Source organism: Astatotilapia calliptera, chromosome 7, assembly GCF_964374335.1.
Source record: "Astatotilapia calliptera chromosome 7, fAstCal68.1, whole genome shotgun sequence".
In the NCBI taxonomy this organism is placed as follows: domain Eukaryota; kingdom Metazoa; phylum Chordata; class Actinopteri; order Cichliformes; family Cichlidae; genus Astatotilapia; species Astatotilapia calliptera.
This window is the reverse complement of record NC_137428.1, coordinates 42702303-42724644: the sequence shown is the minus strand read 5'-3', so window position 1 is coordinate 42724644 and position 22342 is coordinate 42702303. Positions and strand designations below refer to the sequence as shown.

At 39.5% G+C, this 22342-nt stretch overlaps 1 protein-coding gene across 6 annotated transcripts in view; it reads left to right on the top strand.

The window, feature by feature from the left end:
* The window catches only part of ckap5 (cytoskeleton associated protein 5), a 41349-nt gene that overhangs the window by 3905 nt on the left and 15102 nt on the right, over positions 1 to 22342 (top strand). For 2 of the 6 annotated variants that reach the window (XM_080303729.1, XM_080303728.1), the window contains exons 1-27: positions 2458 to 2723; positions 5349 to 5542; positions 7328 to 7534; positions 7781 to 7952; positions 8069 to 8201; positions 8308 to 8408; positions 9799 to 9912; positions 10010 to 10114; positions 10507 to 10596; positions 11114 to 11278; positions 13132 to 13260; positions 13349 to 13507; positions 13653 to 13754; positions 14377 to 14487; positions 14624 to 14716; positions 15027 to 15212; positions 15387 to 15481; positions 16060 to 16243; positions 16386 to 16531; positions 16797 to 16971; positions 17938 to 18051; positions 18278 to 18406; positions 18642 to 18836; positions 18920 to 19046; positions 19508 to 19593; positions 19820 to 19930; positions 20351 to 20473. In XM_080303729.1, coding sequence (XP_080159855.1) covers positions 2598 to 2723; positions 5349 to 5542; positions 7328 to 7534; positions 7781 to 7952; positions 8069 to 8201; positions 8308 to 8408; positions 9799 to 9912; positions 10010 to 10114; positions 10507 to 10596; positions 11114 to 11278; positions 13132 to 13260; positions 13349 to 13507; positions 13653 to 13754; positions 14377 to 14487; positions 14624 to 14716; positions 15027 to 15212; positions 15387 to 15481; positions 16060 to 16243; positions 16386 to 16531; positions 16797 to 16971; positions 17938 to 18051; positions 18278 to 18406; positions 18642 to 18836; positions 18920 to 19046; positions 19508 to 19593; positions 19820 to 19930; positions 20351 to 20473 — 3672 coding nt within the window. In that variant the 5' untranslated portion in view covers positions 2458 to 2597. Of the gene's footprint in view, positions 1 to 2457; positions 2724 to 5348; positions 5543 to 7327; positions 7535 to 7780; positions 7953 to 8068; positions 8202 to 8307; positions 8409 to 9798; positions 9913 to 10009; positions 10115 to 10506; positions 10597 to 11113; positions 11279 to 13131; positions 13261 to 13348; positions 13508 to 13652; positions 13755 to 14376; positions 14488 to 14623; positions 14717 to 15026; positions 15213 to 15386; positions 15482 to 16059; positions 16244 to 16385; positions 16532 to 16796; positions 16972 to 17937; positions 18052 to 18277; positions 18407 to 18641; positions 18837 to 18919; positions 19047 to 19507; positions 19594 to 19819; positions 19931 to 20350; positions 20474 to 22342 lie in introns of those variants that run through there. The other 4 variants (XM_080303731.1, XM_080303730.1, XM_026174877.2 and 1 more) reach the window with 3 other exon arrangements.

The window sequence follows — 22342 nt, the reverse complement described above, 5'->3', positions numbered from 1 at the left end:
TCAGTGATCCGTCCAAGTCAGTTTGCAACTGTTGGCACAAAGGTGAGATGCGCCCTCCAGTTTATAGTGCTCCCAGAGTATTTTAATTTATTCAAAATATTCATATCTGGTGTCCCTGTTTTGGCATATCGCCACACAAAGTGTGTGTGTGTGTGTGTGTGTGTGTGTGTGTGTGTGTGTGTGTGTGTGTGTGTGTGTGTGTGTGTGTGTGTGTGTGTGTGTGTGTGTGTGTGTGTGTGTGTGTGTGTGTGTGTGTGTGTGTGTGTGAGAAACCCTAGTATTTACCTGGATAAGCCCAAATCCTGCTTGGTAGTCCAGGGTTAAGGCCTTAAGAAACCAATGAGTGATGCCATGGTAGCTAAGCCAAGTTAACAAAAAGTCAGAGCTCTGTTGAGCCATCATTCTTTTAACCATAGCTAGCGATGACTTCATGAATTTCTTAACAGCAGGGACGTTGTAAGTTAACTTTGAGAATCCTTTAATGGAAAATGTCAATAACTAATAAAAGCATTTTGAACCATTTATCGTATTCTTCAATAATGGATCATGCAGCTTAACTGTGCATGCATCATGCATTATCAACATTATAATCTAGAGAGAGCCCATCTACCCTTCAGAAAGCTAATTTCCAACCTTTTTATCTAAAAAATTCTTGAAAGTGTTGTTGCAAAACTGCTAACTGATCACTTGCAGAGGAATGGTTTATTTGAAGAGTTTCAGTCAGGTTTCAGAGCTCATCACACTACAGAAATCATATTAGTGAAGGTTCCAAATTATTTTCTTTTTGCATCTGACAGTGGGCTCATCTCTGTGCTTGTCCTGCTAGACCTCAGTGCAGCATTTCATACGGTTGACTGTTATTTTATTACAGTAATTAGAGCATGCTATAGGTATTAAAGATACTGCACTGTAGTGGTTTGAATCACATCTACCTAATGGACTCCAATTTGTTCATGTAAATGGTGAGTCCTCTTCGCACACTTAGGTTATTGAAGGAGTTCCACAAGATTCTGTGTTAGGACTAATTAAACTTAAATTATGCATGCTTCCCCTTAGCATTAGATGGCATAGCATACATTTTCCATCATTTGGTACTATATAAATAAAATTGCATTGAAATTAAATTGAATCTCTGGGCGTTTCCCAGTGGAGTTTGGTGCTTCATCTAGCCAAAGAAATAGCCACATTATGTACATTCACTTCTTAACCCAAAACCAAGTGCCTCAACTGATCTGGACCATGATAATGGTGTCTGTTTGGGCGTGACCTCAATTGCTAAATTAATTATCAATGGGCAAATGTACTGTAAGTCTCTTTTTCCCAACTTTAGTTCCTATCAAATGACAGTTACCATTAGCTGCCATTAGCATAGAACACTACGCTGTACTTGCTCCTCCTCCTCCTTTTCTTTTTCTTTCTCAGAATCCTGCTACATCTATTTCTGTTGACTGTACAGTGGGAAGATGAGGCGATCGAACTGTAGAACATTATCCACTCTAGATACATTAGCAGATGGTCATAATAAATTTTTAACCAGTTGCTTAAAGCCTCACTTTCCCACTATGTACCACATTGTTTCTGAACCACTGTTTGCTTTTTCTGTCATATGGACTTCATCTAAGATGTTTGGTTGAGTCATTTGTTTAGTTTTTGCTTTTTAGAGGTTGCTAAAATAGGCCCTGCCCCACCCCACCTCGTTTTTTTAAATATATTTATTTTTTAATAAAGGTATTAAATTGTAATTTGAGGCTGACTGACTTGTCAGAGATGCCCAGGCTTGTTTTGTGTATGTGCAAAGGAATGTAAACAGATGGCATTGGTAGAGTATAGCTTGCTATGATATTTTTGTCACATAAAAAAATTTATACCAGGATTATTGGTATAGGAAGAGATCTGGCTGATGTAATGGAGAGAGGGAAGATGGATGAATTGTGTGTGTGCAGGAGACCAGGTTGAATACAAGCAAGGCCAGATGCATTGGAGGTGGATTCATTGAATTTCTAAACTTCTAGCTTTCTTCTGGGTTTGACTCCCCCCTCCCCCCCACCACATAGCTGACTTTTTTTTTTTTAAATTAAGCATTGCCACAATCAACTGGTCAGTGATGTGCTTTACCTTCGTAATGCTCTAAGCTTGTAAATTTGAGTTAAAACTGAGGGGTTTCTTCCAATGTATACATTGTATAAAAACTTCAGCAAGAATTTGAGCTCTCACTTGAGAAAAATCTAAAAGAAATTAGTTTAGATTTTAGAAAAAGAGTTCATGCTCACAAAGCAGAACATGTATCTACAAGGTTATCACAGCATTTCCAAGTGTGAACAACTGGAGTGTGAAGTATTATCAAGAAATTCAAAGAGCCAGCCAAGAGTCTTCAGATGATGGCACAAGTAAACCGCTTTAGGCTTCCAGTGTGCACAAGAAACTCTTATACGTATTATTATAACTGGTGCACTTTGGTGTTGGTTTGATGTTGATGGTGTAAAAGTCCCACTTATCATAACTGCTGGTTAGCTTACAAAGTTAGAGGCTTCCCAGATTAATTAGGATATCTGGATAACAAGGACTTTAATTTTTTTTTTCTTGGACATGCCGTGTAAATGATATGTGTGTGTGTCCCACACCTCAGCAGTGTACCTTTGGGGAAGCTGAGTCCCCAGGCAGCCACCATGGGGGACGAGAGCGAGTGGATGAAGCTCCCCATTGACCAGAAATGTGAACACAAGGTGAGCCTCTCATTTATGCTTGTCCTCTGTGAATGTATTTATTTTTTTCCTTCAAAAATATTTGTAAATGTTTCTACACAGCTCTTTTACTTGATATTTGATTTTTAATAAAAGTTATTTCACAATTTGTCTTGATCCATGTAAGGAAATTATAAAAAGTTTACTGTTCATCTGGAATTGGCGTTTTCAGCGGAAGAAACGTTTTGTCACTCAAGATGAAACACATTTGCTCAGTGCTGAGAGTGGTCCTGTTGCTGAGGTTGGAGTCATCCTGTAATCTCTTATGAACTACCTCCACTCTGCTGAAACTTCTGTCCACAGTTGCTCTGCTTCTACATCTGCAATGTTGTTTCTAATTCAGGTTTGGTTGACACACGCAGCTTAGAGGAGCTGTTTGGGGTACTGCAGCTGTACGCCCCAGTACTTTAGAAGTGTGTGTGTGTGTGTGTGTGTGTGTGTGTGTGTGTTGTTTTTTTTTTTTTTTTTTTAAGTGGGTTTTTTGTGTATTAATAGCTACTATAGCCTGTTTTACAATAGTACCTACTTGAATGGACTCCGTATGGTTCAACAGTTTTCTCATTAGGTTATTGTTCCTGGTACAAGGTACTTATTTTAGTACCTGCTTGCCCGAGGTTCCAAGTGATCCAAGCGGGTACTAAAATCTGACGTCGTCAGACTGGATGCCACCGATTGGCTGGTCAGTAGCGTCACACGATGAGTCATGAGATCATCTTGTTCATGAAAATCAAAACGCTCACTTTGGTAACCCAGCAACAGGGAAATGACTACACAAAAACCCCCCAAACAATAATATGGTCCTTGAGTCTAACGAAAAGTCACAGACCAAGCAGCAGCTATATTCTTGCCTCGTAGTCCACCTTTGTTGTAGCATTCGTGTTGCATATTAATTATGTCACAGGACGTTCCGACATGTTGCTATGTCGACAGTCACGTACTCAAGGCAGTATTATTTTGTACTGGAAAACCTGTCGAGTTGTGGCGATGTGTGGTGGTTCGATCAGAGTAGCTACAAATGTTAAAGGGGCTTTTATTTCTTTGGAAAGAACCAAAGAATTTCGTTTTCTAGTTTGTGTTCTTTAACACATTTCTGAAATGTACATTATTTTTCAGTTTTGGGTAACCTTACCTTATTTTTTTTAATTTTTTTATTTTTTTAATAACCTCTGGCAGTTCACCACTTTGTACTATTTCAAGTTATTCATTGGACTTGAACGACTTGAAATGCAATAAATAAGTATTGACTGATGTGGGGAAAAAATGATCATATAATTAAAATGGTTCACCTTGTTAGATCTGAAATCTGGACTATGCTGAGATTAAGCCTCCGTTTTATTCTGGTTGTAGCCACTGGAAGATGATACAGCTACTCAGGCAAACGAACCACTGGACATGGTTAGCATAATCAGCTGGAATATGTTTTATATAGAAGTCCCCCCCTCCTGAGCATGAGAGCCACAATTTTTCTTTTTTATTTTGTTTGGTTTTTTTTTTTTCTATACCAAACAAAAGGCTTTTAAATGAACCACACCCTGAACTCAATGTGATTAGTGCTTTTGTGTTTAACATGGGCAGGAATGCCATTGTGGTGTTGTAGACTGTACAGAGAATGTGAGCAATCCAAGTTTCTAAAGCTAAAACGAAACTGCACCCTTTTCCTTTGTTATTCTCTTTTAGCTCACAAATAAGTTTGACTGAAAAGCCAGCAATCACTGTGCCTACAGTAGATTTAATAGGCATATGGAGCATACAAGGATATACACTTTCTAATTGATGTCTGAGATTTTTCTTAAGGCAGTTCACCTGCGCAGAAACTTGAAACACTGTGTATGTCCATTTAGTTTGTTGTTTGTGAAAGCATGACTGAATAGGAATATTTGAATGGTTTTTAATCATGATTTTATACCATATCACTACATCAACACAAGCTGTACTTTCTTGCTCCCCCCCCCCCCCCCCCTTTTTTTTTTTTACAAGAGTGAATTGACAAAAACCAAGCAGTAGTAGCAAATATGGATGGAGCCACTTTGCATCACACACTGCTTAGTGAAGCCCTCTTACGAAGCCTCAAGCTAAGCATTGGCATCGCCATTCCTTCATCTCCCAGCATAATGGAATTCATGCTGAGTTACATGAAGTCTTGTGATGTATGAGACTGAAGAAGTCAGTCGAATGAGTGACAAATGTTTCTCCCACTGAAAATGCTGCATACGAATCAACTTTTTGGGATTCTGGAGAATCCTGTCTGCCTCCTTAGAATTACTATCATTTAGAATGTTTTAGCATTTAAATTGATAAGACATGTCAGACTTCAAGGATTCATGTTGTATTTTTAGTTTTAGGCTGACTGGTGATGCATGATTTATCTAATTTGGCTTTTTTTTTCTTTTTCTTTTTTTTAAATAAAACCAAAAGCAACATGTGAGATCAATGTGTGATGTTTTAAGACTATTTGATCTTGGGATTGCAAAACAAATGTTTTGTCAATATAAGTTGTCTTGAGTATCTTTTATCCTTTTGCATCATTTAGCATTATTGTCCAAACAATGTATGAAAGTTGGAAGTAAAATATGGTGACAACACTAATTCTCAGTGTGTTTGATTCAGATTTGGAAAGCCCGCCTGAATGGTTATGAAGAAGCACTGAAATTGTTCCAGAAGATAGAAGATGAAAAGAGTCCAGAATGGGGGAAGTACCTGGGACTGATTAAGAAGTTTGTCACAGACTCGAATGCAGTGGCTCAGCTCAAAGGTCTGGAGGCAGCCCTTGCCTTCATTGAGAATGCCCACTTTGCTGGAAAGTAAGTAACAGTAACAACAAGAGTTTCTCCTGCAATTTCTTTTAAAAGTCTGGAAAAACCCAAAACTGTGCCTCTAAACAAAGAACAGGCTTTCTTGGTTTTACATAGTCTGTTGTGTGTTGAGTTGCACTGCAACAACAGTGGTTTGCCTTCTGATTCAATTAATGTATAAAGGTAAACTGGACTCAAAGATGGTGCCAGTTAAATTGGTGGTGCTTAATGGTTATTAGTTTTTCCCTTGCTAACAGCAGCTTTGGACCTAGTCTGTAGAGTTTCTGTTAATCTGATGAAAATATAATTGTTCATCAGAATGCAGACTTAATTTGTTGCCAGTAGCCTGCATTTATCTTGAACTGCAGAAACAGTACAAGGTTTTTACTTTTGTTTTGCCAGAAAAATGGTGTTTGTGACCACAGAACAGAGTACATTAATGCTGAAATTCAATACAGAAATCTGCTGGGTATTATTTTTTGCTGTAAGCAATTAAACACATTATTTGAGGGTCAGATTTTTACAGCATTGATTTAAGGCATTAATATGATTTGAGGGCAACAGTCTGCACTGACAGAGCCTCGCCTCTGTCAGTGCGCCCCAGGGTGGCTGTGGCTACAATGTAGCTTGCCATCACCAGTGTGTGAATGTGTGTGTGAATGGGTGGATGACTGGATATGTAAAGCGCTTTGGGGTCCTTAGGGACTAGTAAAGCGCTATATAAATACAGGCCATTATTGTGGTGCGCTAATGACAATTAATAGTTGTTTTTAAGAAACTGTATTGCTGGTGTTGATTAGTAAAGTGTCATTGTTTGTTTGGCTAATCCCTCACATCGCTAACTGCAGTCCTATCTGTAGTGAGTGATATAGCCCTAGAAATTGTACCACATGATTTTGTGAAAATTTCTGATGATGAAAAGGTGTAAGTACATTTGTAGTCAGATGTTTATATACATTCATCATAGGCATGAATGTCAGGATAAAATGAGGCTTTTAACAATTTCATTGAACATGTACAGCATGCGTGTTTAATTATTTTTATTTTATTTAACTAGGAAGATCCTATTGAGATTAAAAAAAACTTTTTTTTTAAGGGAGACCTGGCCAGGAGAGGCAGCAGCAAGTGTGACACAGTTACAAAAATTACAAAGTTAAACAAACACACACACACACACACACACTTGCTGAAGGATGAAATTAAAAAACATTGCAATTTATAAAATAGAAAACAATGAGCAAATATTTAGATTTTTTTTTTCTCTTTTGAATAGTTATTATTGCTCATTAATATGACACATATTTATTTTTATTGGATTACTCAGTTAATTGATTGGATAATCAATAGATTAATTGATTAAAATAATCAATAGCTGCAGTACTACTCTTTTCCTTATGGTGTGTTCGGGGGACATATTTTTATGTTCCTGCTATGTCGTTATAATTTTGAGCACCTGGTGAAAAAATGTGTTTTTAAAAACAAACAAACGTAACACAAAAACGTAACCTACGTGGAAGCTGAGGGGTAGCACTGGCGGCTGCGAAGATCCTTTTTTGGTATTCAAAAGTTTGAGTCAAGTTATTAAAGAATAATGAAGGTAGCAGTAAGGCAGTGAAACTCTTTATTAAGCAGTAGTAGCACTGATGAAAGCGTGCCATTTTGTGTTTGGGCCACACACTACTCCTTATGGAGAGGTAATTATGGCCACATGCTATCATGAACTTGTATATCTATCTATGTATATGCCTATATCATTTTTTGTTTGTTTGTTTTTTTGTCTTTGTCACTCTATAGGACGACAGGTGAGGTAGTGTCTGGTGTGGTGACCAAAGTGTTCAACCAGCCAAAAGCACGGGCCAAAGAGCTGGGTATGGACATCTGTTTTATGTACATTGAGATAGAGAAGGCTGAAGTGGTTCAGGACGAGCTGCTCAAAGGACTCGACAACAAGAACCCCAAGATAGTGGTGGCATGCATCGAGACTTTAAGAAAGGCTCTCAGGTTAGTGTAACTATACTGAGAATCCTTTAATGTATAGACACAGCAAATGTAGTATGTCATGTTAATGTTGCCTGTCAGGATAAAGCTCTAGCTGCCACACAAGACCAAATAAACAAAAAGCATTGACTAAGTTTGATCAAATTGCTCATTTCTAACCACTGGAATCAAATTGCTGTAAGTCAGTCTATGTAAGTGTCAGTTCTGTAAATGACAATAATCAAATGTCATGTAATTGTCTTTTCACAGTGAATTTGGGTCTAAAATAGTAACATTGAAGCCAGTAGTGAAGATTTTACCCAAACAGTTTGAGTCTAGAGAGAAAGCTGTGAGAGATGAAGCCAAGCTGCTTGCAGTAGAGATCTACAAGTGGATCAGAGATGCTTTGAGACCTTCACTTCAGAACATTAATTCTGTACAGGTGGGGCCCATTATTACACACATTTTGCACACGTTTCATTCATTTTTGTTCATTTCAAGGCATGATAAACTGAATAAACCTGTCTTTTTTTTTTTTTTTTTTTTTTTTTCCTGCAGCTCAAAGAACTAGAGGAGGAATGGGTGAAGCTACCTTCATCTCCTCCCAAACAGACGCGCTTCCTGCGCTCCCAGCAGGACCTGAAAGCAAAGTTTCAGGAGCAACAGGCTCAAGGAGGAGAACAGTCAGACGGTAGGTTTATAGAGTAGAGAATTGCTTCTTTGACGTGTTGTTAGATAAAGAGGAGATAAGTCAGTCATAGTGTGATATTGACTTTTTCTTCCCCCCAATCAATCAGGAGATGATGGGGAGGAATTGGTGGTGGCAGTGGATCCTTATGAGCTGCTGGAGCCTGTGGAAATTCTATCAAAGATGCCCAAAGACTTCTATGAGAAAATTGTAAGTTTACGCAGCTTTCAGTTCAAAAACCTTCCCAAACATCAAAATAAGGTAATGGACATGGTCAGCAATAATACTCAGGTAGGCTGTAGCATTTAAATGATCTTCTTTTGGTCCTACAAAGCCCAAAGACAGTACCCCCCCCCACATCAATACAGCTATAACACCAGCAACCTGAATTGTACAATGAATGGATCAGTCATTCATGTTGATAATGGCAAAATTTGACCCTACCATTTGCTTTCAACTGATCCAAGCTGGAAAAGAGTAGTTGGACCTCTGGAAGAGTTCCCAATATGTTTTATACTCCACCTAGGGGGGTGTTTATATACAACATGGAAAAGAGCCACAGGAACAACTAGGGCTGTGCAATATGACCAAAATCTCATATTGCGATATAAGACATTTATTGTCCCCGACAACAATATATATCACAAAAATTTTACATTTTCTGTTAATTCTTTGAATTTCCGGTCACTTGACTTGGGTGAAGTGTTTTCAGCTGGCGTCGTGTACCTGGAGTCCAGTGTTACATAAGTTGAAACGGCCACAAATTTCTCTTAGTATTTATTACATGGCGTGATGCAGGGAAAACTCTGTTCTAAGGTTTATTTTTTAGCACCTGACTGCTCTTTTTAGCTCCTCGTCCGTAAACACTCCACATACCTTTTCATATGATTCGGTTTATTTTGAAAAATCTCAACAGGATCTTCAGCTTTATTGTGAAAGGTTTATGTGGAAAATAAACAAGCAGACAACGGAGCCACGCGATGGTTTTACCTTCGTTGTTGCTAACGACAACTCATAAAAACAGGCGCTTGTCCGTCCGTAGTGTGGTTATACTAAATATAAGAGAAAGAGAGAACTTTAAGAAATTCTACAGTGACCATCAAAACGATGAAAAAATATTGCCGTAAACAGTTTATTTTGCGACACCACGAAACAAACGATAGTGTAATGTGAAAAGATAGATGTTGTCATATCATCATCTGATATATATCGTGATATTGAACAGCCCTAGGAACAACTTGTTAAAACTGTTTTTATATGACAAGGTTACAAGCTGCAGTAGTTGAAATGGGGCATTTTCTAAAGAATATAACCAAGACAACCCAATAAGAAGAAAGACAAATATAACAACTTGCTTCTCTAACATAGAAGTGACGTAATTGACCTTCAAATGCATCCTTTGAAGGACACAGCTCATAAATTGGGACATGGTTATTGAGCTCCCCCGTCTGCCTTGGTTTTTCTGTTTTTGTGTACCAACAGGCCTGTTTTTGTTAGTTGTAATTATTAGCATATTAAAATAAATATTCAGTTCAGGTGATGGTACAATCGTGGAGTTTAAATGCTGTTTAATAACGTGTGTTTGTTCTGTCTATTGTAGGAAGCTAAGAAGTGGCAGGAACGAAAAGAGGCACTGGAGGCTGTCGAGGCTTTGACCAAGAACCCCAAACTAGAGAACGGAGACTATGGAGACCTTGTCAGAGCCCTAAAGAAGGTAAAGGTTCAAAGTACTCTTGAGTGGCTTCAAAAAGCATTTTTTCTCACAGGTTTGGGTTTCGCGATTGTCTCTTGACAAGTTTACTGTGTTCTAGGTCGTAGGGAAAGATGCTAACGTGATGCTGGTTTCAATGGCAGCTAAATGTCTGGCAGGACTGGCTACTGGACTGAGGAAGAAATTTGGAACATATGCAGGACAAGTAAGTTGAAGTGCCTTTTCTTGATCTAAATAACAGCACATTTTTGAGAAGAGAAAATGTTCTCTTTAACCTTGAAACACTAAACGTATGCTGTAGGCTGAAATGATCAGCACAGCAACTTTAGGAAATAAAACAAAAAACAAAAGTGTTTTATTTCAATTTTTTTTAAATTCCTTTTATTCATTAGGAATAAAAACAAACAAACATGATGCAAAGCTGTATAACAGATTGAGGTATCATAGTTTTCTCTAGTGTTGGATGCTGCACAGCAGTCATAAGTTTTGCACTTTTAAACTGATCTGTTTGTTTGCATCTTATATCACCTGTTTGTAAATGTCATCGAATAGGCTGGCCCAGTTTGTTACTTTCTAATGTGAGATGTGTCTTTTAAGGTGGTTCCAACCATTCTAGAGAAGTTCAAGGAAAAAAAGCCACAGGTTGTCCAATCCCTGCAGGAGGCAATTGATGCCATCTTTCTCACTGTGAGTAAATTCTTTACATCTCATTGACAACAGACTTCAGCATGTAAATCTGACTGAAAAACCTCTAGTCCTTGTTATGTGTACTTTCACTTAACAGCATAGATCAGCATGTTCAGTTTTTAGCCGTCGGCCATAAAAGGCTGTTTGGTTATTGTCACCACCCCCACTAGGCCGGTGCTGTGAACAACTAAGTTTGTGAATGCAAGAACGAGGTGACGTAGGAGCTTCAAATTGATACCGAAGTGCATCCACTAAGAATCTTGGATGAGTTTGAATCTCAGTGACCTTCTGAGGTCAAGTTTTCATAAAAACTTGCGAATTCCATAACTTGAGATCAAGACGGCATAAGATTTCGAAATTGAAAACATAAGTGTGTTGACTTATAGCTGAGAGGTAGCACTGGCAGTTGATGGTGTTCTTTATATTATATGCATTTTCCCCGTAGTTATAAACTTAGAACTTAAACTCCTGTTAATTGTAGAGAATTTCACTGACTGCAGACTTCTCCCCCCTCCAGACAACTTTCCAGAACCTGTCAGAGGAAATCCTGGCTGTGATGGACAATAAGAACCCTTCAATCAAGCAGCAGGCCTCTCTTTTTCTCGCCCGCTCCTTCAGACACTGCACACAAGCCACATTGCCCAAGAGCATCCTCAAGCCTTTCTGTGCTGCTCTCATCAAGGTGACTTAAGAACTGCAGCATTACAGTGTAATGCCTTTTAGGATGAACCTATAATTAACCCTTTCATGCATGAATTACAACCTCAATCAGGATTTCTCCAGAACCTTGAGGGTTTTTTTTTTTTTTTTTTTTTTGTTTTTCAATAAAAATCTTTTTCTGCAGTTTAATGTCAAATTGCACTCTGAAAAAAAAAAATCATGGTACGAGTAAGCAATTGGAGTGAAAAAATAAATTGTGAAATCAATTTATAGACCAAAATGTATTCTAAACTTTTGACTCAAAATAGCCACCTTTGGCAGATATAACGGCTGAACATACCCGTGGCATTCTTTCTACAATAGAAATCAAATATTCTTCAGAAAGTTCTTCCCATATCTGTTGGAGAAGTTCTCATAAATGTGTGGCACTTGCAGGTTGCTTTGCTTTGCTGTGGTAGCCATTTTGGTTCAGGGAGCCTCCCACTCTGTACAAGTCAGTGATCCTGGATCCAGCAAAACAGCCCCAGACGGTCACACTTCCTCCTCCATGTTTGACAGTTGATGCCACACACTGTGGAACCATCCTCTCGCCTACTTAGCGGCATACAAAGATCCTGCGTGATGAACCAAAGATTTCAGATTTTGATTAATCGGTCCGTAATACCTTCTTCCAGACTTCAGTAGTCCAATGATGGTGTTTCATTGCCCAGCAAAGCCTCTTTGCCTTATTCTGACATCTTAGCAATGCCTTTATTGCTGCAACTCATCCTGTCAAATCTGCAGCTCAAAGTCTTGTCTTTGAAACTCAGACTTGCTTACTACCACCACTATTAAGCTGTGCTTGAAGCTGTTGTCCTGTGAGCTGCTTATCACACAGAAACTTGTCCTCTGGTTCAGTGGTGGCTTTGGGTCTGCCAGACCTTTTCCTGTCAGAGTTTGCCCCAGTTTCTGTGTGCCCTTTGGAATCACTGACACTTTGACTTTCTTTGCAATTTGTCTGTAGGAAAGACCTGCATTTATAAGTGTTATAATGGTCTGTCTCTCTTCAATCAATTCTATTGTTAATTGCCTTTTTCTCTCAATTTTTGTAGCAGTACATTACTCCTGCAGCACAATACTGCTCCACTGATGCTCACGAGGGTATGGTACCACAGTGTGTTCCAGCACTGCTTTTATGCAGACAGAGTGGGTTGTAAGTAATCCCAAAAGTTGGAACACCTTTAGGAATTAGTAGCACCAGCTTTCAAGGCTTGATCAACCTCCATTGCTGCAGAACTGCTTTACATTGTTGACCCCCCCCCCCTTTGTTTCCTTCTCCTTTCTTTAAAAAAAAAAAAAAAAAAAAAAACGAAACAAAAAAAAAAACCTGGCAGTTCTCCACTTTTGTATCATTTCAGTCTATTCTTTGGACTTGAATGACTTGAATTGCAACATTCTTCTTTGTTAGTACTGAGTGCAATCTTGGCAGACAATATAGGCGAAACTGCACCCATAGTTTCCTGAAGTGTATTGCTGTTACAAAAATACGTGTACATGGTATTAGTATATAACAATAAAATTCGATGAATTTGTATAGTCAATGTCATCGATAATGGTGAGGATCGTTGCAGCCCTATTTGTGTATATCTGTATGAACTCGGACACCTCCTTAACAAATGTTTGCTGTAACATTCACAGATACAGTGATGTTAAGTTCTATGTTTGCATTTGTTTTATGTTCAATATATGTCACCTGTATGTAACTTAACAGACACCAAAATTTGTATCGCCTATTGAATTTTGTTCTAGTCACCACTAAATATGGAATGGAAAAATTTGAAAAAGCACTGCAGGTCTGGCCAACTAATTCTAAGTATACCTATGTTTTTCTCACAGCAAGTAAATGACTCTGCCCCAGAGGTCCGTGATGCTGCTTTTGAAGCTCTGGGGACTGCCATGAAAGTGGTGGGAGAGAAAGCTGTGAACCCTTTCCTGGCTGACTTGGATAAACTGAAATTGGATAAGGTGAGGATCAGGAAGATGTGAATTCAGATGTGAATTCGGTTCAATTTTTTGTTGTTGTCATGAACTGTTCACTTTGTTTTTGTTGCAGATTAAGGAGTGTGCTGATAATGTGGAGCTCTCAGGAGGTAGGAAGGGTGCAGGAGGAGGCGGCACAGTTGAGAAGAAATGTGCAGCTAAAGCCGTCGTCCCTGCTGAATCTGTATCCAAATCCTCTGTTCCATCGAAGAGCCAGACTTCTGCCAATAAGGTGTGCTGGGAGCAATGCATGTACAGAAAAGTCAAATTAGTCGAAGGAGAAATATTGTTGCCTTATTGTATATCAGCTTTGTTATTGATAAATAGGATGGTTGGCATCTTTACCAGTCTATAGTTCTACTTGAAACTTTATCCAGGTGTCAGCAGTGCCACCTAAGAAAGGGAAGCCAACCTCTGCAGCTGGTGCCAAATCCAAGAAGTCCTCCGACAGTAAAGAATTCACGGAGTCTGAACTTTCAGTAAGTCATTACTTGACTGCATGCTGGTCCTCTGCAACAAATGTCCGGCATATCAATACATGCTAGAACACTTGCTGTCTCCCAGTCCAGTGTGAAACTCATTGAAAAGAGAGGCAGCTATTCTAAGAAAGCTGGACAGAGCTGCAGAAAGTCTTTAAGCCATCAGCAGGGGGAAAAAATGTGTATATACTTGTACTATCCTACTACAGTGCACAGTTGACAGTGTACCTGCCCAATGAAATGTACACACAACGCAAGACTTTACATTCCCACGTACTTCATTTCTTGACAGGCTTTACAACTTAAAAACAAAGACAATGATGTGAATGCAACAGCCTACTATACTGTAAAACAACATGCTAGTAAGCACAGTTGAAAATAACAGATTTAAACAGCTGATTAAAGTAACTAAAACAATTCCATGTTTTCACTTGGGATTATATGAATATTGTCTTAAAGTTGGTTATCTTAGTTAATCAGTATCCAGTCCTCACTACTGACAAAGAGTGCCTAGCAGCATTAACTCATGTTATCATAGTAATATTTTATCCCTGTGGGATACAACATTATCAGGCTATTGCTTTGGAATTTCTTATTGTGTGCTTGTGTGTTGTTATATCAGGCTGAGGTGTGTCAGGACTTGGCTGCAGGTGTACTTCCTGCCTCCTGTCTTGAACAGCTGGACTCGGCCAACTGGAAGGACAGACTGGCCAGTATGGAGGAGTTCCAGAGGGTAAAGTCTTCCTGTTCTGTCCTCATCAGCTGTGTCATAAACAACTTCATCACAGAACAAAAGCTGATTGACTCATAATATCCAGCAGTGATTGCAAATAACTGCCATTTTTCATTAAATTTGTGTATCCTTCTAGGCTGTTGAGACGATGGATAAAGCTGCAATGCCCTGCCAGGCCTTAGTCAGGATGTTGGCCAAGAAACCAGGGTGGAAGGAGACGAACTTCCAGGTAATCATTGACAAGATGATGTTAATGAAACATCATTAACACCTGCTCAACAATTAACAACTACATTGCACAATTAACTAATGGGAGTGTCTCTTCCAGTTGACAGTGCTCCTATACAAATTTTACTGAAGGATTTGATGAGAATTAAAAAAAAAATGTCAATGAAAAGCTGCTGTAGAGGGAACCAAAGTTTTGGCACTGCACTTAAAACCATTGGCATTCTTTGAAAGCCAGTGTGTAAATGGCAAAATAAAGCACCTGTTATAGGACAGATCAGCCATGTCTGATTACTTACCCTTTTCTTGTTCAGGTGATGCAGTTGAAACTGCGGATTGTGGCTCTCATTGCTCAAAGGGGACAATTTTCCAAGACCTCAGCCTCTGTTGTTTTGGATGGCTTGGTGGACAAGGTTGGAGATGTCAAGTGTGGTGGAAATGCTAAAGAAGGACTGACTGCTATTGGAGAGGCCTGCTCACTGCCATGGACTGCAGAACAGGTAAGGATCAATTTTTCTGGATTGTTAAAGATTGAAAAGGTCTTTTTATATGTGCAGAAAATGACAGAAACATCAACAGATACTACTGTAGCAACAGCGCCTTGATACAACTGTTGTTAATAAAATTGAACTGAGAATGCACAGTATTAATGACTTATGATTTTTCTTTGTCAGGTTGTTTCTATGGCTTTTTCCCAGAAAAATCCCAAAAACCAGGCAGAGACTCTGAACTGGCTGTCTAATGCTATGAAGGAGTTTGGCTTTGCAGGGTAACTTCCTGTCCATCACACATCACTTTATTTGTAACATAATTTCCAACAGATTTTGATTTTGGGGGGGGGGGGCTTCTTTAAAACATCTTCATTTAACATTTTGCCAGGGAGGTTATGTTTTTGTTCCCAACTGCCACAGGACGAGAGGCAGGGTAAATCCTGGGGAGGTCCATTCACCATTCACACTTATATTCACATCTATAGACAATTTTAAAATCACGAACTAACCTAACCGTACTAACTACATGTCTTTGGTGCTGTTAGGAGGGGGAATACCTGGAGAAATCCCACCTATTCCTGTTAGGCAACAATAACACCAGTAAATGAATAAAAGGAAAAACAATCCTACAAAAACAGAGTGGGCCAAAGTTTTTCTACAGCAAAGACTCCTTGCCAGTTATTATAAATGCCTGATTGCAGTTCTTGCTTTTTCATATTGCAACTAGATCGCATATAGAAGATTGAGATGGGCACCATGACATCAGTTGTTTTCCTGGCCTCATGTATCTATGCCATTTTCACCCTGGAAGTTGTCCTAAAGACCTCTGTTAACATTTGACCTCCCTACTCTCCAGTATCAATGTGAAGGGTTTCATCAACAATGTGAAGACAGCTCTGGGAGCAACCAACCCCGCTGTTAGGACAGCAGCCATCACTTTGCTGGGAGTCATGTACCTCTACATGGGAGCTCCACTACGCATGTTCTTTGAAGATGAGAAGCCGGCTCTCCTTGCACAGATAGATGCAGAGTTCGAGAAGGTAGCACTTCCAGAGATTTCTCTAAATTTAACTATGTGCTCAGTTTAGCAAGTGTGACCGGTTTAATTATTGTAGTAGTATAATAACAACAACGGGAAAAATAATCACAACTAGTGTCTCTTTATCCTGTCTCCTGTTTTAGATGCAAGGTCAATCTCCACCACCCCCTATCAGGTTCACCAAAAAAGTGGCGGCAGAGGAGGAGGGTGCTGAAGTTGAGGAGCAGGATGAAGATGCTGGAGGTGGAGGACAAAATATCATGGACCTGCTGCCCCGAACAGATGTCAGGTAACCTGATTGTTTCCTTGAAATTTATTTAACCATGCATCCATGTGCGGCAGCTGGAGCATGGCTTCTCCGATGGCGACATTTTCAAATTCTTAGGTCCACACAGGGTTGTTACCCATCTTAAGAGCTTCTAGACTGTTGCTGTTTAGACATTTATCTGGCTAATTAAGCCATCAGTAGGATGTTGGGCCTTAAATCTGTAATATGTCATGTTTGCTATCCCCCTTCTTTCTTTAATGTAGCTCTTTTTCCTTCTGTCTCTAAGTGACAAGATCACGACTGACCTTGTGTCTAAAATTGGAGATAAGAACTGGAAGATCAGAAAGGAAGGTCTGGATGAGGTTGCAGCCATCATTTCAGAGGCCAAGTTCATCATGGCCAACATTGGAGAGCTGCCTCTGGCCCTGAAGGGACGTCTCAGTGACTCCAACAAGATCCTGGTGCGTAAGATGGTGCTCTTCACCTGACCTACAGATCTCGTGTGCGTGCGTGATTTGAGAGGGGAGAGGGGGGGAAATCACCTGTACTGTATTTATCTACTTAACCTATTTGGTTCTTATCTTTGGTGAGGAAAGTATGGAGATAAAAATTATCGCTTTGTGTTCAAGCATTAGTGCTCCTGCCTTCATTTAAAATCATGCATATCGATGGTCTGGTGAAAAAAAACATTCAATCATTTTTACTACTCAGATTTCTCCTTCTAACATATTGGTCAAACGTATATTTCGATTCATCTTTGATTAAGAATTGGAGTACTTAATTGGATCGTTTTTACTCACACAAGGCTGAATGTTAAGATCCTTTAACCCCTTCCCAGCTGTGACAACAAGGAGCGGCCAAGGGGCACTTTTAGGATGCTAATGTTCACATTTTGAAATGAAAAGGCAGATGGTTTGGAAGACAGGTAATAAAGGCCATCTGTGTCAACTGTCGTTGAACAGAGGGGGTAGCTTACGACACTGACTATTAGCCACCTACAATGCAGATTTGAGATCCCTTCCATGGCGCCTCAACCGCCACTCACATCTGTAAGGTGACCCCAATAGGTGAGATGATGGGGTGAGGCAAGCTCTTAGTGGTTTGATCCGAAACATCTGGTGATAATGATCCATGCCTTTATTCATGACGTGATGAGGCACATTAACACCACTAGGATTTAAATACCTGGAACTCCATTTGGATTTTGAACTGAAGGAGCCTCTTGGATGACAGGTGAAATGTCTCTGTGAAACTTAAAGAAGTCCAGTTGATTTCCTTAGATGAAATCTAATGTGTTTGTGTCTGTCTCAAAAATTAAAAACTGTAACAGTTTAGTGTGGAGCGATATTATGTGAGGTAACTATGTAGTAATACTTAAACTAAATAGGCAGTAAATGTTAATAAGGGCTTTACTTTGTGTTTTTCAGGTGCAGCAGACTCTTTCTATTCTGCAGCAACTGGCTACAGCCTTGGGACCTGGACTTAAGCAGCACGTCAAAGCTCTGGGAATTCCCATAATAACCGTTCTAGGAGACAGCAAGGTACTCAGCCCACCGATGATAGTATTCATGATCATCTTGTTGCAAACTTTTTTCTTTTTTTTTCTTTTTTTTTTAAAAACCCTCCATTCCAGAGCTTTCCTGCTTTTGAGATTTTTACATGAAAATTTCATAAAAATATGAAAGTGCCATGAAGGAAACATGTTAATGAAAACAATAGTAAGATATATAGACCTAGATTGAATTGTGCTGGCAATTATTTCTGCAGCCAAATGTGAGGGTGACTGCCATGACCACACTTCAGGCCTGGGTGGAGCAGACTGGGATGAAGGACTGGCTGGAGGGAGAAGATCTTTCTGAGGAACTGAAGAGAGAGAATCCCTTTCTGCGACAAGAGGTACACACACACACACACACACACACACACACACACACACACACACACACACACACACACACACACACCTATTCTTTTTGCTGTGTGGTCTCACAGAACATAACTTTGACTGTTCTGTTTTCTAGAGATGGATTTGAAATTTTAGTTGTTGGTGTTCCTTATTGCATGAATTGCAGCACAACGGGATGTAAGTAAGAGACTCATGTTTTGCTGGAAACCTCTCTGCATTCCCCAGGTGCTCGGCTGGTTAGCAGAGAAGTTGCCCACACAGAGGACTGTTCCAGGGGATCTGATGCTGTGCATTCCTCAGCTTTACGCCTGTCTGGAGGACAGAAATGGAGATGTGCGCAAAAAGGCTCAGGATGCCCTTCCTACCTTTATGATGCATCTTGGCTACGACAAGATGACCAAAGCGACAGGCAAACTCAAAGTACGAACCTACGGGATATTTTTGCTTCTTGACCACAAATAGTGAGTAGGGATTAATGTCATCTTACTCTCATCTCCCCTCAGCCTGCCTCTAAGGATCAGGTGGTATCCATGTTGGAAAAGGCCAGAGCAGTGATGCCAGCTAAACCTGCGGCGCCAGCCAAAACGGGGGGAGGGAAAGGATATGCAGAGCCAAATAGAGCTGCTTCAGGTATTTTTAATATTTTAGCATAGTCCCGAGTACGTGTTCAGAACATTTCGGTGGTACTCAAATTTATCTAAACAATGGATTGCATTTAATATTACAGGAATGGTTAAAAAAAAGTAAATGCCACCAATACAGCCAGTCTTTATCCTGATGATAAAGGTGAAGCTTGGCGGTTGAAGGTTGCTGTTGTTAAGACTGTATTGGACTTTTTCTCATGTGTAACTAAATAATGATGGAACCCTTTTTAGCTTTTAAATCCCCTGTTTTGTTTTAAGTGTACTTGTTCATGTTTAAGAGTGATGCCTTTTTTTTGATCTCCTCTCCTTCACAATGAACCCTCTTCAACTGGTCTAACAATAGAACTCAGGATTTCATTGGAGAGAAGTTTGTCATTTCCTGTTAGGCTTGCAGGTATGAGCTAAAATGGCCAGACCATTCTATTAATTTGAATCTGTCCTCTGCAGCCTCCAGGTCTCAACTACCAAGTGAAGACGTCGCTGATAGTAAACCAGAAGTTAAGAAAGTCCGAGGTGGAATGGCTGCTAAGAAGGTATTTATGCTTCTCACGTGTGTGTGAGTGAACATTATTCATTTTGTGTACTGCACTCAGCAGATACAAGGTGCTTTATAAATTAAGTCAGTACAGTATGGTTTGCCATGCCATGCACATTTGCGACTGGGTTTTTTTTTTTTTTTTTTTCTTTTACACTATTTTCTTATCAGTTAATTCAGGACTAAGAAGTTGTAAACACAATATGGTTTTTCTACTCACCCAGCCTCCCTCCCCACCTGAGGAACCCATCCCTCCCCCTTCTTCCAAGGACAAGGACAATAATGGTAGTAAAAAGCCTTCCAGCAAAGGGAAGGCTGCTGGTGGCAATCAACAGGTAGATGTTCAAGTGGTGTTTAGTGATGAAAGTCGGCTCAGAACTTCATTTGAACTGTCCCTGCTCTCTCCCAGTACATCAGGAGCAGAGTTTCTCACTGGGCTCTTTTTAACTCTTTTCAGCCTCTCTCTCTCTCGCCGTGGTTGTGTCAAAAATGCACTAACTTGGTTGCAAAAACAAAATTGATAGTTCACACAGGATTCAGGTTTCACTTAACTGCATGAATGTGTGTGTCAGACTTCAGCGTTGCAACCTGCCTTGCATAACGCCTCCTATATTTCTTCTTTCTGCAGTGTGTTACTTACAAGCTCTTCCTCTCTTCATTTGACATTAGAAAACATTACTATGCTCACACATCCACAGGCAGAACAATGTTTAATTCAGCTGTTCTCACTATGAATTTGCTGTTGCTTCCCTCAGGGTGCTGCTGGTAAGAAGCCTGTGTCTAAAGGTCTGAAGGATGATGAAGATAAGTCTGGGCCACTCTTCATCCTCATCGCCAATGCGAAGGAACAGAGGATCAAAGAGGAGAAGCAATTGAAGGTACCAGTAGATGGAAAAACAGCAATAGGGCATGTCTTTGTGGACTTTCTAATTGTAGGTGTGTCCTTTGGGCTGCTGGACTTTGTTTTAGACTCGTGAAGTCTAAAAACATGAAATTTAAGAACTAAGGTTATTATTTATTTATTTATTTATTTATTTATTTATAAGCTGAAATTTAAATTAAACATTAGATATTGTTCTGTGTGCAGTGCGCTAAACACCACAATGAAACCGAGAACCAACCTAACATGAAGTGACAGGAAGCTAACATACTCAACAACACATCAAAAGAATAGAAGTCCTATAAAAGAACACAAGTTTTATTGGCACAGACAAAGGCTTTGACTTTGAAATGAAACATACACAATCTGGTGATCAAAATATGCTGGTTGTACAGCTGACGTCAAAGTTTAATAGACAAAGACCAGTGTGTTGTCTCTATAGATGATGTACACGTGAATATAATTTTGGCACAAATGAAACTTCCAGAGGAGCCGTCATAGGGCAAGGGCACTCTGGGCAGGTCACCAGTCCATTGCAGGGTCCATACAAAGACAGGCAAGCACATACTCATATCCTCATGTATAGCTAATTTTTAGACGCTCCAATTTAACCAAATTGGAGAAATGGAAGAAAACCATCGCAGATAAGAAATCTCTATGCAGCATAAGATCAGGTTTGTACCCAAACTTTTATTACTTTGAGGAGAAAGTACAGGAGAGAAGAAGACTTGAGAATTAAAAGCAGCTCTAAAAATATATAGAAATACTTTTGTCTTATTAATGGGCAATAATGAATATTAGAGAGAAAAATGTCTTTCAAATTCAACTGCTCATTGGTTTCCATTTTAGACTGTTTTTCTCCCCCCCCCCCATTTGTTTCATTTTTCCAAAAAACCACCTTTATTTATGAATAACTGAGTTTGTCTGTAAGCCTTTAAAGGAGAATGTGGTGAGAAGCAATAATAACAGCATTCTGAAGTTTCTGTGCTGCTGAAAACAAGATGTTATGAAGGTGTAGCTATTAATTAATTAATATTAACAATAATTCACTGTTCGGTATAATAACCCTCAGGTCAGTGGCTCAGTTTTACTGGCCCAGTTTTACTGGTACACACCTACCCAGTAGTTATACAAGGTGGTTACAGGAACAGCGCCGCTGTGTTGGATACTACAAACACGTTTTGGTTTTGTTTTTTTCATTCTACCTGAGCTCAGTCTGTCTGTAACTGCTCGGCCTCTTTGCTCTTCGCGGTGTGTAAACAGACTCTGGCTCCATGTTAAACTACGCCAGCGTCATCATCACTGCTGCTGTTGTCTTATCAGGGTTTCTGTTTAAAACTGGGGCCTGTGTGGCCTTAATGTCACACCTTTTATTTACACAATGCTCCTAAATAAGTTTGTATTACAGCCCCGTTTTTAGTTGCAAATGTGGGTGAAACACTTGAGTTCCCATTTCCATCGTGACAGCAGCACGCTGCACAGCCGCGGTTTATTCGAAGTTTTTATAATCAGATGCTTCAAAATACTTGATGACTCATTGCAGCTCTATTTTTCATGTATGTCCAAAATCATTTGCACCTTTTTGTTCTATGTTCCCTATTAATTACCACCAGTACCACTTTAAATGCTACAGATTGTGGTTCACTTATAATACAGAAACCCATTTGCTGCACACGTATATAGCTCTTAAATGGAATAATAAAGAGCTGTTGTAACGTATTGTACTGAAAAAAAGCAGCATCAGCTCCAATTACAGTATCTTAATTACGAGATACTATAATTAAGATGCTGTGTAAACTACACACTTGTAGTTAAGAAATTGTTACTCTTTTTTGTGTGAACACAACACCTCCAGTTTAATGTATGT